The sequence below is a fragment of the Aphis gossypii genome, chromosome X (genome assembly GCF_020184175.1).
Source record: "Aphis gossypii isolate Hap1 chromosome X, ASM2018417v2, whole genome shotgun sequence".
Classification (NCBI taxonomy): Eukaryota; Metazoa; Arthropoda; class Insecta; order Hemiptera; family Aphididae; genus Aphis; species Aphis gossypii.
Genome location: NC_065533.1, coordinates 59,730,406 through 59,747,786, shown reverse-complemented (window position 1 = coordinate 59,747,786; position 17,381 = coordinate 59,730,406). Strand labels below are relative to the sequence as shown.

General features: G+C 24.0%; 1 protein-coding gene across 6 annotated transcripts in view; it reads right to left on the bottom strand.

The window, feature by feature from the left end:
• The window catches only part of LOC114122531 (battenin), a 53,133-nt gene that overhangs the window by 808 nt on the left and 34,944 nt on the right, over window positions 1-17,381 (bottom strand). For 2 of the 6 annotated variants that reach the window (XM_050208077.1, XM_050208074.1), the window contains exons 2-8: window positions 6,363-6,590; window positions 5,381-5,514; window positions 4,910-5,068; window positions 2,770-2,916; window positions 2,224-2,407; window positions 1,996-2,145; window positions 861-1,001 (exon numbers count right to left, since the gene is read on the bottom strand). In XM_050208077.1, coding sequence (XP_050064034.1) covers window positions 861-1,001; window positions 1,996-2,145; window positions 2,224-2,407; window positions 2,770-2,916; window positions 4,910-5,068; window positions 5,381-5,514; window positions 6,363-6,509 — 1,062 coding nt within the window. In that variant the 5' untranslated portion in view covers window positions 6,510-6,590. Of the gene's footprint in view, window positions 1-860; window positions 1,002-1,995; window positions 2,146-2,223; window positions 2,408-2,769; window positions 2,917-4,909; window positions 5,069-5,380; window positions 5,515-6,362; window positions 6,591-6,898; window positions 6,923-7,560; window positions 7,873-7,952; window positions 8,167-10,188; window positions 10,531-17,381 lie in introns of those variants that run through there. The other 4 variants (XM_050208076.1, XM_050208072.1, XM_050208073.1 and 1 more) reach the window with 4 other exon arrangements.

The following is a 17,381-nucleotide window of genomic DNA, read 5'->3' as shown; positions in this document are numbered from 1 at the left end:
AGTAATTAGTATACCTAACGCTTTTAAAAGTTTCTTAGGCCATTGTTTTATTTTTAACCTTCGGGGGATGAGGTGGCAGATAGTTTTTTAATTGATGGATTGGAATACGAGTAAAGTTTTGAATAGAATTTGATGTAATGACGTACACGTATAAAGATTATTTTTTTAAATACTTACATTTTTATACCATATAAAGTCTTCACTTTTTATTGAAAATTACTCTTTTTTACTGTAATTAGATAATACTTTTAAATATTTTGATTAATTTGACAAGTTTTTTCTAAGTAATTAAATTGTATGTACTAAGAATAATAATCCTTGATAATGGTTTTATTAAAAACACAAAATAAATGTAATATCCCGTATTCCCGTCAAAACAGTCAAGTGCTTTAGTGCTTATCATACTCAATCAATTTTTAAAAATTATAAAATTTTAGTAAATTTGTATTAATAATATTATTTTTTAAATTATCATAACCCCCACATCCTTATACCTACATATTACCTACCGTTAACTATACTATCCTTAGTACTTTAAGTTTAAAATAAATTAGGAAATACTTATTCAAAGTTAAATTTATAGAAATATTAAAATATTAAAAAAAATCTTCTTAATAATTTAAAATAAAAAAGTGGTTTATATTTGCTAAAATACACTGTTAATAAATAGTATAAAACACCAAAGTATTTTAAAATGTGGTTCCTTAAATATCTAAGTTTAAAAATTCCAAAATTCATAATTTGAATAAATATCGGATATGATATGATAGATAAGCATGCTTGGTGAATTATTCTGTAAATATATTATTATGTATTTTATGTACTATAAGCTATAATATATAAATAAAATAATTTCATACTTTTTTCATAATGTTGTGATACGAGTTAGCATAAGCTCCTCCTCCTAGTAAACCTTCGAATCCTATCATCGCAAATATGATATATATATTCGGCGTGAAAGAATAAAGCGTTTCAATTAAAAAGTATACGACGTTGAGACCCTGAAAATAAATAATGTAATTAATTTTTTTTTGTTATAACAACCATATGTTTGTAAAAATCAGTTTTAAGTTTCAAATAACACTAAGCAGCAGAAGAAATATCTAAACATTGTATCAATCAAATTAATTTAGCATTAAAATGTTCACAATTTAATTTAAGCTCTGTAATAAAATATTTGCGACCTGTTGATAGATTTTATTTAACCATCTTTTTCTACATATATATTCGTTGCTAAAATATTGTAAAATATTTTATACTTTAAACATTTTTATTATGTTATAATTAATGTTTTTTAATAACATAAGTTTAATTTTTTTTTAATTTAGTGCTACGAATTTTTTAATAACATTCCAACCCATCATTTGTAGAACACAATTGTCTCTACGAGTTGTTTCTATAGTAAAGTGTGAATTGATACATTTTTCTTCTAAAAAGTTTTTGGCCATTTTTTTAAAATAGTATTATTTTATTTTAAAGATTGGGTTCTAAATGTTCATTATTGTATCAATGCTATCACTGCTATTAATTTTTAACTTTTTATTTAAAACTTTATTACAATTCAGAGATAATTAAATCTTAAACTAAATGGAAAACCTAACGAATTGATCGTTCACAAAAGTTAATTAATTTATTAAGATTTATTTATCTATTAAAAAAACAACCAAAAACTTTGCTGCTCTAGAAAATCCCTTTTTTGTCTTATACACAGCACTAATTAAATAACGTTTACAATCAATATGCATAATATTAACGAGTAAACGCAATAGAGCTTAAACTTGAAGGTTTAATTATTAATAAATTAATACTCATTAACGTGTATTAAGTTTAAAAATTGTATTCAGTTTAAAACTTTAAAACTACTAATAATATGTTTTAAAAAAGTGTGTTAAAAATTACAATGTATACTTTGATCATTTTTTTTATTATCCTTGAATTTATAGCCTACCTTAACTATTATGTCATCAACCCTAAATTTACACGATATAATGATACCTGTAATATTGTCAAGATCCAAATTTTTTCTATCGGAAATATGTTCACTGAAGTTCTAGAAATGAAAACGCCCAACTGGTATATGACTTGGTACCATCTATATTGTTCTGAATGTGTCAACCATATCTTTTCAAAATAAACCAACTCAAACTAAAAACAATCAAGTCTATTAATACGTATAACATGAGTTAAGAACCAAATATAGCGTATATCATGTAGAAAACTTACTAATCCCTGATTGATCAGATACTCAAAGAAGTAAACTAACCCTAAAGGAATCATAAATTTCAACAATGATGGTATGTATGATATTTTATTCGATAAACTCTGACTGTTTGTACTGAAATCTGGACAATCGCTAGGCATCGGTGAAATTTGATCTTTTTTCGGGTGTTCTAATAATACCCAGAACCTTAAAAAAATTAATTATTTTTAAAATACGAGTAATACAATTTTAAATATATAGAATCAAATGATTCCAATCAAAAATTATTTTTTTATCGCTCTCAGAGTAAATACAAAAAGAAATATTAAAAAAAAACTGCAATGATTAGAAATGTATTTCAAATAGGTATTATATAAACAGTAATTTATTGCGCTATAATTAAAATTAAATGTAAATAATTATCAAAAGATCCATTATGAGTGTCTACGATCTGTGATAGACAATTAATTTCGACTGAATTTCTTACATTTATTTTAATACATTATTTAAAAATTTATTGACGTGTTTAAAATAAAAAAATAATGAACTAAAACTAAATAAATACTTACGATACGGCCATTAAAAATGGCACCGAAAGCATTAAGTACATTGTCATGGACGGAGATAAATGAAAAACGCCAGTCAATCCGGCATACGTTAACGCTCCTAATATACCAGCAGCGCCCGTTCCAGACGACCAAGATGTAATTACACTTCTGTAATTTAATAAAATATTTTTGTCATAAAATTCAACAATAATCGTCGTATAAAAGTTTTTTAAAAAAAAAAATGACATAATTTTTGTCCTTTTTTCTTCACCGGTTGATTCACATGCTCATCCCTTTTTTCATCAATACAACAGTTATTAAAAATTTAATTTTTAAAATTTTCAAATATATTTAAAGTTTTATGCGCTACTTAAAGAGTGTCCAGTAAAAATAGATATAAATTTATATTTTTCAAACGAGAACCCGTCTTTTTTTTCTGTACATTTTTAAGCGAGTACTTTTTCTAAAAATATTGACGTATTAAAATCAAATTTTGAATGAGAAATTTTTGAGTTATTTAAACTATGTCCATAATATTAATTATAATAAGCTAGAAGATTTGAGAGCTATGGTGATTTGAAAATATTTATAATTAACATTCACCTATCAATATTTATAATTTTTAAAAATGGTTCTAGTAAAATAAACACTAGACCCAGTATTACATTGATATTATATTCTTATAAAATCATTTTTAATGGCTATTATTCTTAATGTAAAATACAAACATTTTATTAATTAAAAAATTAATTATTTTATTTTTAATTACTTATTACTATTAGGTACGAAAATGTTTTCAAAACATTATCCACTAAATAATTTACAGTAAAAAAGGGAGTTCTCATTTTAAAAAAAGGTGGCCAATTGAGTAACGCTTTGCTATATAGTAGGTATCGAGTAGATCTCATATACTACAGATAGAGTAGGTCACAATAATGGATGTGTTAAACTTAAATGCAATAATAGGAATCATTGTATACGTAAAACGATTCTGAACGGAGATGACTTTGTCAGCCTAAGATATATTTTCCACTGGATAGTGAAAAAATTGATTTATGTTTTAATGACCTGAATACCCCAAAACTAAATGTTGTACAGAAAAAGCCGATAAAACAACCGGCGTACGTTTCAAGTTTCTACGACTAGTAAATTTTAGCAACTTATAACAAAAATTTTAAATTATTTGATATAGATCTACTCGCGAACTTCGTTAATTTACATTGATTGAATTTTTAATTTTTTTAAAAATTTAAACATAAGATAAATTTTTTTTGATCGGCTAACGCTAACTTTTTACTATAATTATTGTAAACTAAACTAAAGAAAAATCGTGTGTAATATTTTCATTTCTTAGCTACTTTTTTTATACATTTTTAACTACAAAATAATTTGCAAATATTCATGATTTTGACGAATTTTTGTCAATATTTTAACTTCAAACACTAATAAAAAAATGTGCCTATGTTTGCTTTTTTTTAATTTTTGAACCATAATAAGAATAATTCATGAAGAACTTTGTGTTAAATTTTCAAGTATTTACGACTTACATTTTTTGAATAATAACAAATATTTAAAATCTTTATCGTTATAACGTTAAGCGATTTCGTAAAAGTTTTAAATTTAGACGCTCATAAATTTTTTTCTTATGATGACGCTCAAATTTTCTCTATAACTATTTTAAAGAAAACTTGTGAAAAACTTTGTGTTGAATTTTTAACCTGAGATTTTAATAGTAAAAATTGTATGAATTTTCAACTACTAAATTACTTGCAAATTTTCGCGATTATGACATATTTCGTAAAAATTTAATCTTTAAACACTTAAAAAAAAAATGTGACGAATATGATTTTTTTCTAACTATAACAAGAACAACTTAAAAGAAGCCTTGTATTAAACTTTCAAGTGTTTTAGATGTCTACATATGACTCAAGAAGCCAGATTATTTTGAAAATTTAACCAGTTATAGATAGTAACGCCAATTTCAATATTTGGTGAAAATGTTAAATACCTATGAGCATTGATTTATTTTTGAGTTACAAACTTACAACTATGTAAAAAAAATCAATTTTTTTTGAAAACTGTATATGGTGGTCGTCGATAAGGTTATTCTATGCTGACTTACTTATAATATTAAAGTTATAAAAATATTTTATATTCATACCGTTCATAGTTAATCATGTAAGATAAAAGTGTTGATTCTCCTAAACCCGAAGCCATGGATGTAAGTGCTACGCCGGCGGCAGCAACTAGTTCAGTATTCGCTCTTGCTACAGTTATAAAACTAGCGATTGTCAGTGATATACACAACGATAGTCTCCGGCTGTAAAAATAATATTTTTGATTAAATAAATATATTAGAAAAACTGGGTAAGTAAATGTCATTTTTTAACTAAGTCAAATTAAGTCAAAACAAATAATTTAAATCACATTTTTGATTTTCTATCATGTATAATATATATATCATATATGAATATGTCATCAATAACCATTTTGTTTTATTTATTATTTAATTATTTATAAAAAACGAAATAGTTTATTACTATTTACTATCCATTCATCTAAACATTAAGAAATCAGTGACAATAATAGAATAATTGTGTGGTCCAATTACTCAAAAAAAGATAATACTCACTTGATATATAACGCAAAAAATGGTGAGAAAGTCTTGATTAATAATCCTGGTATTATATCGGCCAAAAGTATAACGCCGGTCGACAAATGATTACACTCTCTTTTATATTCTAGAGTGGGGTTAAGGCTGGCTGTCTATAAAATCAAATATAATAAGTTAAATATTTTTTTATTATGTTATTAATTAATATATCCATAAAAATATAAACTGTATTTCAAAAATTATATTGATTTCTATAATTATATCTAAGCATATAATAAATATGTACAAATTTAAAAAAAACTTAACAATTTATTTTTTGCTCCGCAGCTAAATACCTACTTTTAAAAAAAATCTTAAAATTTAAATTAAATTTAAAAATGTAAACATATTAATAATACATAACTCAAAACGTTTATATTGTAGTATCTTAGTGATAATGTATTGCAACTTATTTAATATTCAAGATACAAAAACATCACGTTCCCCCCTCCCCCCACTCAAAAAAAACATTTTATGTGGAATTATAAACAGAGACGTAGCCCATAGACTCATAATTTTGTAAATGCTATTAGACTTAAACATAATCATGTGAGTACCTATACCTATTCAATTGTAAATATAAATTAGAGTCGATATGGATATTGAGTCCGTACTAAACTTTTGTTTAGAGTATTATGGTTATTAATTTTATTTTATAGTAATTATACGCTACCAATCTATTACATTTATAAGCTTTAAATGTATATTTTTCGACTATTTAATTTGTTTTGATAATAAACACCTACTTAAAACATCAATAGAAATCTATCTCAAATTCAAAGTTTCCCCGTTTTTAATCTCTAGTTTTGTGATCAAGAAGCAAGTTAATAATAATTTAATGACTATAATCATATTAGGTTAAAAACACTAGAACAATTTAATTTAACATTAATTTACATTCATTTCTCAGAACAAAAAAAGCTGATTATTTATAATATTTTACATAATACTTTATACTTACTTCGTTGTTTCCCGACGTGGCGGAATTGGATTTTAAAATGTCATGAGCGCTACTCAACATCACAACGTATCCAAAGTTATTGCATAGACCCAAGATCCAGAATGACACCAAAGTCAAAATACTTGACTTCACCTCGACATCTGCCATCCTGTATTTTATATACGTATTTTGACGAATACGAAATGAATTTATTGGTCGACCTGGAAGTCAATTCGCATTTGTCTGAAACTGATATTAACGAATATATTAACCAATGTTCAATTACCGAACGTGTATAGTTATTGTTACTACGCTTATACAACACTATGTCACAGTACGTTCGTAAAATAAATATTATTATGATATGTAAACGTCGTACGAAACTACGAAAGATTTCAAATGAAGATGGTCATGGACGAGGTTTGGTATATTATATGGAACAAGGACAAGGCAAACCAGCCAAATGAAAAGCATCAAACTAAATTTAAATGTCCAGAATACATAATAGGTATACGTAAAGTATGTTCAAAATTATAACCACTTAAATTGCAATTTACCTAATTAATTATCAAAGTCTAGAGATTATAAGTAGGCATCTATGAAATATAAATTTTAGAATAACATAAATCAATATAAACATCATAGGTAGGTGTACCACAGCTAAATACAATTAACATGTAATGCTAAAACGAACAATTTAAACTCAATAGTTTGTCTATATTATTTAGAAATTAAAATTATTATTAATAGTCATTATAATTATTAATATCCAACCATAATCTTCAACTTATTGCGTAGATAAATATAAATAAATTTTATACGAAATAAATATTCAGTAAATTCTATATCTGCTATTTCTCTCAACTCTCTAAAAAACGACTGGTATGAAATACTTTATGTTTGTGACAACTCAGATTCTAAAACGCGTGCATTTAAAACTACGAAGAAGATTAAAATCTAATGTAATTTTAATCACAAATATTTAAAATATGAAAACGATCAACATTGAAAATTGAGACACTCGTGCAAAATTGTTCTCTAAGTATCTTTACAACTTACTGAAACTTTTGCAAACAATAACATAATATGATAGCTAGGTTTATATTTTATCAATGTGGTTGAAGTGTTAGACGAGCAATAGACACTCATAATATTTTAAAAGATTACATTTTATTAGTTATTTATTCTTCTTAAATAAAAATAAATCGTACATTCGTACCTGTGAAACACGTTATTATATACGTATCTCCTTGATCAATTTTACGACGAGGTTTTGAACTGTATTTCGTTGAAAAAATCACATTTTTATTGCATTTTAAAGTTTATTTATAGTTCTTATAATTATCGATTAAATATTAAACATGTTTAAATAATATAATTTCTGCGTTTATAATCGATAACAAACGATCAATACGTAGGTGCCTACCAACACTTACCGATGTGGTATGAGATCTGAAAGAAAAATCATAGCTACTGCTGAATTTTACTATAATTTATAGATAACTATAAATCAAACGTACACGCATTTTATTCGAAAATCATTCAACGTTTTTACAAGTAGATTATAGTTGGTAAATAACAATAAATTAATAAAGCAGTACTTTTACTTACGTTGATAATAAGAGTGGTATTCAGTGCAGTAAGTATAGATAGGTACCAATAAAAAATTAAGTAAATATTTGAATTGAAACGTCGCGTGATGTGGATCAAAATAACGATAATTTTATAAAAACTGAGATAATTCGTATAAACTAGAATTTAAGAACTACACGCCTAATAGATGGTTACAATACGTTTACATCACATCGTGAAATGTTCATGTATTAATAATATTATACATTCAATAAACGATGTAATAGTCTTTAAATTAATAGACATACATATTATTATACTTATAATATAATATTTTATCTGAATGACTCAGTAGTGTATAATATAATATACATATTAAATTTTACTGTAACGATAATTATAATTAAATATAATATAAATCTAAATAATTATTGTGTAGATCATTTGATACAATTGAAAAAAAAATACGAGATGAAAAATATTTATCACTTCATATAGGTCGAGTTACTAATTTTAACTAAATGAACTTTTAATATCTACGTATAAATGCACTAATACATCTGCGTTTTATGCATATTAGTCATAATAAACAGACTATTTATAACAGTGTTCAAATATAATTGATTTATGGTGATATTAGTGAGCTTAAAATGTACGATAATAGGTAGGTAGCTTAATAAATTATAATTTTCCAATAATAATTAGTCCTTCAGATGATTATTCATTTTTAAATATTTAATAGTTATACTTATTGATTATACAAATTAAACGAAAATAGAGTCATCATAATGAAAATTAACCAATGATATAAAAAATATAGTCTATAATCGTATTACAAAATTAATTTAGATCCAGCAATTATATTAAACTATTAATAGGCATTACTCATCAAAATTATTAATTTAATAAATATTTTGATTTTAAGTATTTTTAAATTTTAATACCTACTTAATGAAATAAAAATAGTTTTTATAACTATTATCTTATTATATAAAAGAGTAGAGTCATAAATCATTTTTTTCTAACATTAATGAATTTGTATCATACTCAACAGTCAACAGTCAAAACATTATTTAGGAATTTAAAAACGATTTAATAGTGTCAAAAATAGTCCGTACATACTTTACTTTTAAAGGAAACGCGAAGAACCTATTTAAATTTAAAAACATAAAATTTTTACTAATAATTAAGTCGTTACTAATGTACTTATGTACTTTTTAAATAATTATAACATAGTGATGTAAATTCTTATATTAAGCATTAAATATTAGAAATCCTAAGCCTAACTACACACCCGTTAAAATAATAATACCATGACATTAGATTTAGAGTTTCATTTAGAGTTATATTATAACTATAATATTAAACTTAAAAAAAATTGTAATAATAATTTATTTTATGATTTTATATAAAGAAATATTTAAAGTTTAAAGATTAGGTAATTAATACTTAATATAAAATGTAAACATTAATAACATTATTTTAAATAAGAGTACTTTAGGGGGTGTCTATCATCCTATACAAATAAATAGGTACGAAATAAATTCAAATATTACCAGTTTAAGTGTATAAAGGTTGAAGTACCTACTTACATATTCTATAAACATATTAGCTAATATTTAAATTTCAAGTGTCTATACAAAAAATTAATATCTTAGTAGGTTTCTATTATACTATCTATATTTATGTGGAATTGAAGATTAATAATCATTTATTAAAGTAATAAAAATTCATGTTCTCGTCACTTTTAGTTTTTAAATAATGATACCTATATATTTTCGGGGGAAGTTATTACACATTTTTTTTTTAAAAACTAAAAAAAAAACTAAATACTACTTAAAAGATAGATGGAAGAATAGAAATTTGCACAAAAACATAGGTTACCTAATATATTTATACTCCTAAAATATTTGATAACACTAGTAAATATTTCATTTTAATAATAAAATTGAATTCACAAGCATCAACATCTATTTTACATTAGATACTTACATAATAATTTAATATTAATTTTTTATTTTTACTAGAATTATAATCTATCTATTTATCTGCAGCATTTACACGCTTATTATTATTTACAACTACTGTTTAAAATACTTGTATTGTAGTTCAGATTAAGTTTCTACGAATATTATTACTATATTATTGCCAACATTATCTAACTGTTAATATTTACTTAAATCTTATACAAAAATTAATACTTTTTTGAGTAGACATATGTAGATACTTGTATAGAGATATATAACTTATATGTATCTCAATTTTATATAGTTACCTTTGTGCCCATCATTATTCATTCATTATTTATATACAGTTAGGCCAATCTGCAATCGCAGCTGGCGATAGCCGACAAGTGTAGAGGAAAAAATACTTAATAAACGGTTCTGCGTATGTGTACTTGTATTATCTATCGTATTTCTAGAACAAATATCTGCGTTAAACAAATTTAATTTTTGTACTTTCATAATGTTGATCTTACAAAATATGTATGAAAATCTATAAAATAACAAACGGACCAGAAATCTTTCATAAAAATATGTACAACGGCCAATTGCATAGCGCTCTGTACATTCCGACAAATGTATAGTAATAAAATAGTGGCGCCAGAAGTAGGCTCAGGAATCACCATAAAAAGTTCGTATGACCCACTATAAAATTTAAATTAATTTAGTTAGGATTCATTCCGTTTTTATAGTTCTAAAAAATTAACAAACTATAACTGTGGATAAAATTATTACATTGTAAATTTTGTAAATTATAATTTTTAAAGAAATTATTCCTGTGTGATCAAACTAGATTTGATTATTTGAGATCTAGGCAATAAGTATACTTTGTGGAGTTCTTTCAACTTTCAATTCAAAATTCAAAAAAAATTGCATTTTTAGTTTTTACGATTATTTATTATAACATTATTATTATGTAATTTTGTATACCTACCATACAAAAAAAAATTACAACACTAATAAATCAGAATTATATAATGTTATAAATATTGTAGGTACCTACGTCCTATAGGTATGTAATGTAAATAAATAAATAAGACCATGCTGTAATGGTTTTTAAAGATCGATAACTTGTATTTTTTCTTGCTTTCTCTTTTGGAAATTGTTGTAGTTTCATTAAAATTGCAAAATATTGTTTTAATTTTTAACTTATAATTTCACTGATATAATTGCATTTGTATTTATTTTTTATTCGGGTCAACTAATAAGGAAATGCTCTTCTGGCCCAACAATTGACTACTGGCAAGGAAAATACAATCTATATTTTATTAAAATATTTGAAAATACATATCGCAATGTTTTTTTGTAAAACTATTTTAATAGATTATAATATACAATAGGTACGAGTACTATCATCAAATAATCTACTTCACTTGAATTCACAGCAAATTCAGAACTCTAGTTTTAGTTTATAAACTTTATCAAAGTATTATCAAACATCAGAGTAGGTACCAGTTAATTTAATATTTATTATAAACTAATAGTTAAAAAATATTTTTATTTTATAATTTACCTACTAATGAAACAATTGTATTTTTTTAACGTAATAAGTTTTCGAAAAATATTTCGTTGATAGAGATGGGTCCCGGGACCGCCCCTCCCCCCTTAATTGGCTTAATCTAAACTTGTCGGGCTATCTAGACACTCTAAACTGTTACTCTATAAATTTAAGTCATACTTTACAATAAACTCAAACTCCAAAATAAACCACCAAAGCGTTTTGTATGTATCTATTCATGAAGATAATAGGTGATAAAAAAAAAAAAACAAACTATAAAAATTAACAAACATACCACACACGGTACCAAGTTAAAATATTACCTATATAGGTAGATATACAAAAAACCATCCAATACTTGTTTATAAATACCAGTTTAGACATTAAACGATTATTTGTACCTACAGAAACAAATTAAAATATAAATATTTTATAACTAGCTGTCGAGGATCCAAATCATATCTATATAATATTTTCTTTGAATGTCTACTTAATAATATTAGCATATTGTTAAATATTATTATGCGTAGGTAGGTTTATACAATAGTTTGAAAAACATCGACCTTAAAATGTGCGCTGTAACCGATAGACGTCCAATACAATCTAATTTAGGTTGTTTGACACGTTTACTATCGATTGTATTCACTATAAATAATTCTCGATAAAACAAACGAGTATAAATATTTATGATAATGATGCCTATAGTTACCTATATTATATAATACTTACGGTGTACATATTGTAGTAGGTAGGTTAAAATAAAATACAGTCCACTCTCGATAACTCGAACCTTGATAATTCGAAATGCTCAATATCTCGAATAAATAAAATTCCCCTTCAAATAACAATAACACCTAATGTTAAAATAATCTTGTTAACTCGAAAATTAATTAAACAAGATTACGATATTTCGAATTTTTTTATCCAAATTTAGAACTAAATACATGTAGTACTATATACGTATAAAGCGATATCGTCTCCAATATATTGGACAATAATAAAATAGAAGTCGACTACCCGCAAATAGAACCTTGTACCATCACAAGTAAAATAGCGACATTTGCTAAAAATTAGAAAAATTACGTAAATATATTGAAACCAATGAAAGTATGGGAGCTTTATTTAAACCACTCGATTATTTAGAAAATATAGAATAGAAATTAGGGAACAATGTTTTAAATAAAAATAAACAATAACCTTTGGACCAATTATTTAAAAACAATATGTAGGCATGTATATTTTATTATTTCTTTAATGTAAACCATTAATATAATTTAAACTTTTTTTAAAAATAATACATTTTTTGATAACTCGAAATTTTTAGCAAGTCAATTTTTTTCCCCTCGTGAACTTCAAGTTACCGAGAGTACCTATACTGTATAAAAAGTCAACTATAGTGTGACAATGCATTTGGATAGAGCCGAATTAGGAACACAAGACTAATAATTAAATACGTCAATTTTCATTAGAATAACTTACTGAGATGTAACTTAAGAGGATGTCAGCGCACTATTTGTTTTCTCTCTCTAGCCCATGCGCAACATAGACAAAACGCATTTACGCAGAATCATTTTTTTCTATATTTTTTAGTAATCTTAGAGTAAAATTACCCATTACAAAAAAGATAGATTATAATATTTTTGAAGGAATGACATACCTATTTTATATTTTATTGTTGTTTGACTTTCAAAATAAACAAAATAATATTATAAATTTAAACGATGTTTAAATTTGTTTTAAGACCATATTTTAACAAATCGATATGTCATTCCCTCAAAAATATTATTCTCTATCTTTTTTTGTAATAGGTGTTTTTATTCTAAGATTACTTAAAATCATAGAAAAAATGATTCTACGTAAATGCGTTTTGTCTATGTTACGCGTGGGCCAGAGAGAGAAAACAAATAGTGCGCTGACATCCTCTTAATAATTTAATTTTAATAATAAATAGATAGGTAGGTAAGGTTTTCTTAAAAAAAAAAAATACTTATAGTGTATATTTGTGGTTTATTTCATCATTTTGCCTAGCTAATTTCATATTTATGCCAAAACGGCCAAAACATATCTAATAAATAAAAAACAATTTCTTCGGAAAAATTTAATATGGTTCCAGAGGTAATTTTTGCAACGTTTATCGGTTAATATTACCGATAGGTGGACTATAAAGTGTTAAAACTACCTATTAAAAATATTCAAATAATTTGGATTGTACAAAAAAATAAATTCTGATATCTACCAATATTACAGTAAAGTATAATAAAACATAGCGCCTTTGATTTAATATTAAAAATATCTTATAAATTGCACTAAGTTTTTTTTCTAAATATTAGTCGTCCAAACTATTCGGAAACATCATATAATTTTAAAATTTGTGGAATTATTTGAATTTTTATTTAATAGAATTGGCTGCAATTTTTAGTATTAAAATCTAAAAATGTAACATAAAAGATTTATTTTTAAATATTATATTATTTAGGTAATATATACACAATATACATACATAGTTCTAATTATTTCTGGGAATTTTGTTTTGATTAAATATTTAAGTATATGAAACTCGTTTTTAGACATCAATAAATTGTAAAAAAACTCAACTGCCTTTAAAACATTACAATAAAATAGTTTCATTTTTAATTAGAAAAAAAAATTATTACTTTAAAATTAAATGATATTACAATTAATAATTATGAAAAAAAGAATAATGCTTTATATTATACTATTTTATAATTCCAGGCATAAAATAAAAAATATTTTTTATTGAAAAAGAAATAATAAACATAAATAACATTTATTAAATTATTAAATTATTAGTTATAATTAATTAGATCCTCATATATTGATAATTCATCTTTATTTATAAATTGAAAAACATTTTCTTCAATAGATGGACAAGTTAAAGAATCGAAATATTGTTGGCTTTTCAAAAAGTTCAAAGTGGTTTTAAATTTAAGAAAATAATATTATAGTATACTCTTAACTGACTCTTAACTGATGTGTATGAAAGTAAAAAAACATACTTTATTTAAATGCTGTGTATTATTTGTCAAATAAACCAAACTTCAATTAGGTACCTATTAGAAATTGATTAGTTTACAACCCAAGTCACGACTCATGAAAGATTTAAATATACATTTTCTCAAAGGATATCATGAATGGATATTGATTATGAATCTCAAATGGATTCATTTGGATATGGACCCCAAGTATTGAAGAAATGGTCTTGGGTAACAGGGAGTGCCAAACTATTTGTATTTTTATAATTTCATCAAAGATATATATTGTTCAGTGTATGTATCAATGATACACTATTAACTTATTGTGAGGTAACTTTTGATGCTAATTATACACTTTTCGAGATATGTCCAGTTTTCTTCATCAGGTAGGGAGCTAGACAACACTTATTTGTAATCATCACCGAGTCAACTATCATTAAGTCCAGTAGTCCACCATGTATTATGCAGTTCATGTACAAAACTTAGTCACCTGGTACTGATCTCATTTTGAACAAGTATATTAGGATATCATTATAAATTACAATAAACCAAGTTGTTGGAAAACTTTTTTCTGTTTTATACTTTTATATTTCTTTTTAATAATTAATTTTAATTTAAAATTAACATTAATATTTTATAATTCAAAAATAAATTATCAAATAAAAAAATTAATATTATTTAAAAAAAAAATATGTACTGAAATTATCTAACATATAAAAATACATATATTTCATTAAATTAAAAACAAAACATTTTTAAAAAAAATGTAATTACAAAGATTAGGGTATAAGTACTAAAATATTGTAATTCCAAATTTTTTTACTTATTTTAATTTTTGAAAAAATATTTTTAGGCAATAACAATAAATTCCAAGTTAACCTCTACTTGTAACATTTTGAGTTAATATATAATTAATACAATTAAGGTAGTATGTTCCATTAAAAAACAGCTGACAATTATTTTTACTAAACAATTAAATACCAATATTTAAACATATTTATTGTCTATAATATTTTCAATTGAATAAAATGTTTAGTCATGGTAAACTTAATATCACATCACTAATTTGTTTTATTTGTCGAACTATTAGTTTTATCTGCTAACTTCAATCTTTAATATAAAATATATATTGTTTATTTTGCTGCATTATTTATGATTAATATTATAACTTATAAGATTGTACTTGCTGATTAAATATTTAGGCATATTTTTTTCTTATAAAATTTTGAAAATTATTATTATTACATAGGTACTTAAATATGTAAATTTTTGATTAAAATAAAAAAAACTATATTGTAAAATCTTATTTTAATAAAAAAAACATTAACTGTGTACAGGTCATAAATACATTATGTTTGAAAAAATAGTTGAAATATTACAAACAATGTACACTTTAAGACATGACTTTTTTCTTTAATTTTTTAGTCTTTTTCAAACTACTTAACGAATTTTTCAACAATGTACAATACTCTTCTTGAAATGAACTCACTTCATCGGCAGTTATCTATACACAAAAATGGTATTACAGTTTTATTTAATAACTAATGTCTAGTTTTACAACAAATTCAACACTTACTCTAGTACTTAATTTTTTGTTTTTGAATGTAGCCCTGATCAAACAAACTTTTTCCTTAGGAACTTCAATTTTAAGTTTTTGATCCTTTGGTCCTTTATTCAATAATACTAGATATGCAAACATGTCAAATTTTTAAATGAACATAAATCTAAACACAGTGAAATCTCAATTTATAGACACCTTCTCTCCGTCAAACATTTTTAAACTGAAAATCAGACAATACAAAACTTATACATATTATACTTAATAACACTGAGTTTCAACTTTTCTTAAATACAGCATACTGCACTTTTCATGGCACATGTCTTAGCTATGAATAATTTTACAATCTTCTCTTCGCTTATTTTTATGCGGGGTGTGTGTGTGGGAGGGGGGGGTCATTATTTAATTATTTATACAAAATTAACTAAGTAAAATTGTACTTCATTACCCAGACGTTTAAGTTAATTTATTTATATATTTTTTTAAAAATTTGTTATACTATATTTTTATTATTTTTGATTATTATAAAAATACCTGTTGTAACAACCAGTTTAAAATCATTGTTCTGTAGAGTACACCACTCATACACTATTACAGTTTTAAATTACATATTGATTTTCTATAAAAAGAGATTTCACTGTATTATTAAATATTGAGTAGCTTACATAATTTCATTGTTATTCTTACTGATCCAGATGACTGAGACGTATTAAACAAAATGTTTAGCTCCTCTAAAAACTGTTAAACAAACAATAAATTACATTAATGATACCAACTAATAATTAAACTTATTAGTATCATATTTCACTACCAAAATAAAAAATTTTTTTTTAATTTTAATTTAATTATACAAAATGTAGGTACCTATGAATAAAACATAATTATTCTAAACTTCTTTCATAATTAAAAATTTTTTATTTATTTTTAGTCATAAGTTGTTACATAATATATTCTTGAAATGTTTAACAATTTTAATTAATTTTATGATTTTTTTTAGCATAGTTGTTTTAGATATAATATATTTTTATAATTCAATAATCTTAATTCCTGTTCTATAATATCTTAATTATTATTATAAATGCTTTTATATATCTTCTTAATATTTCTCTATCTGTAAGTAGGGTTGCCAACTTTTCATTTAAAAGACACTGGTCAAACCCCTCAAAGGTCAATGGTCGTTTGGGCGAGTACAATTATTAAAAAGCTTGAGGTAAAAACCTAGATACAGATGATATTGATGCTAATCATTATTAATCAAGATTACAATTTACAAATTGTACACCTAAATAATAAGTAATAACACTGCAGTGTACAGTGTAGTGTGTTGAGTCTTGTGTAATTTACTTTCATGTGGTATATAATATGTTATTAAAAAGTGTTGTTAAGAACTAAAAATAAAAATTTTAAAATTAATAA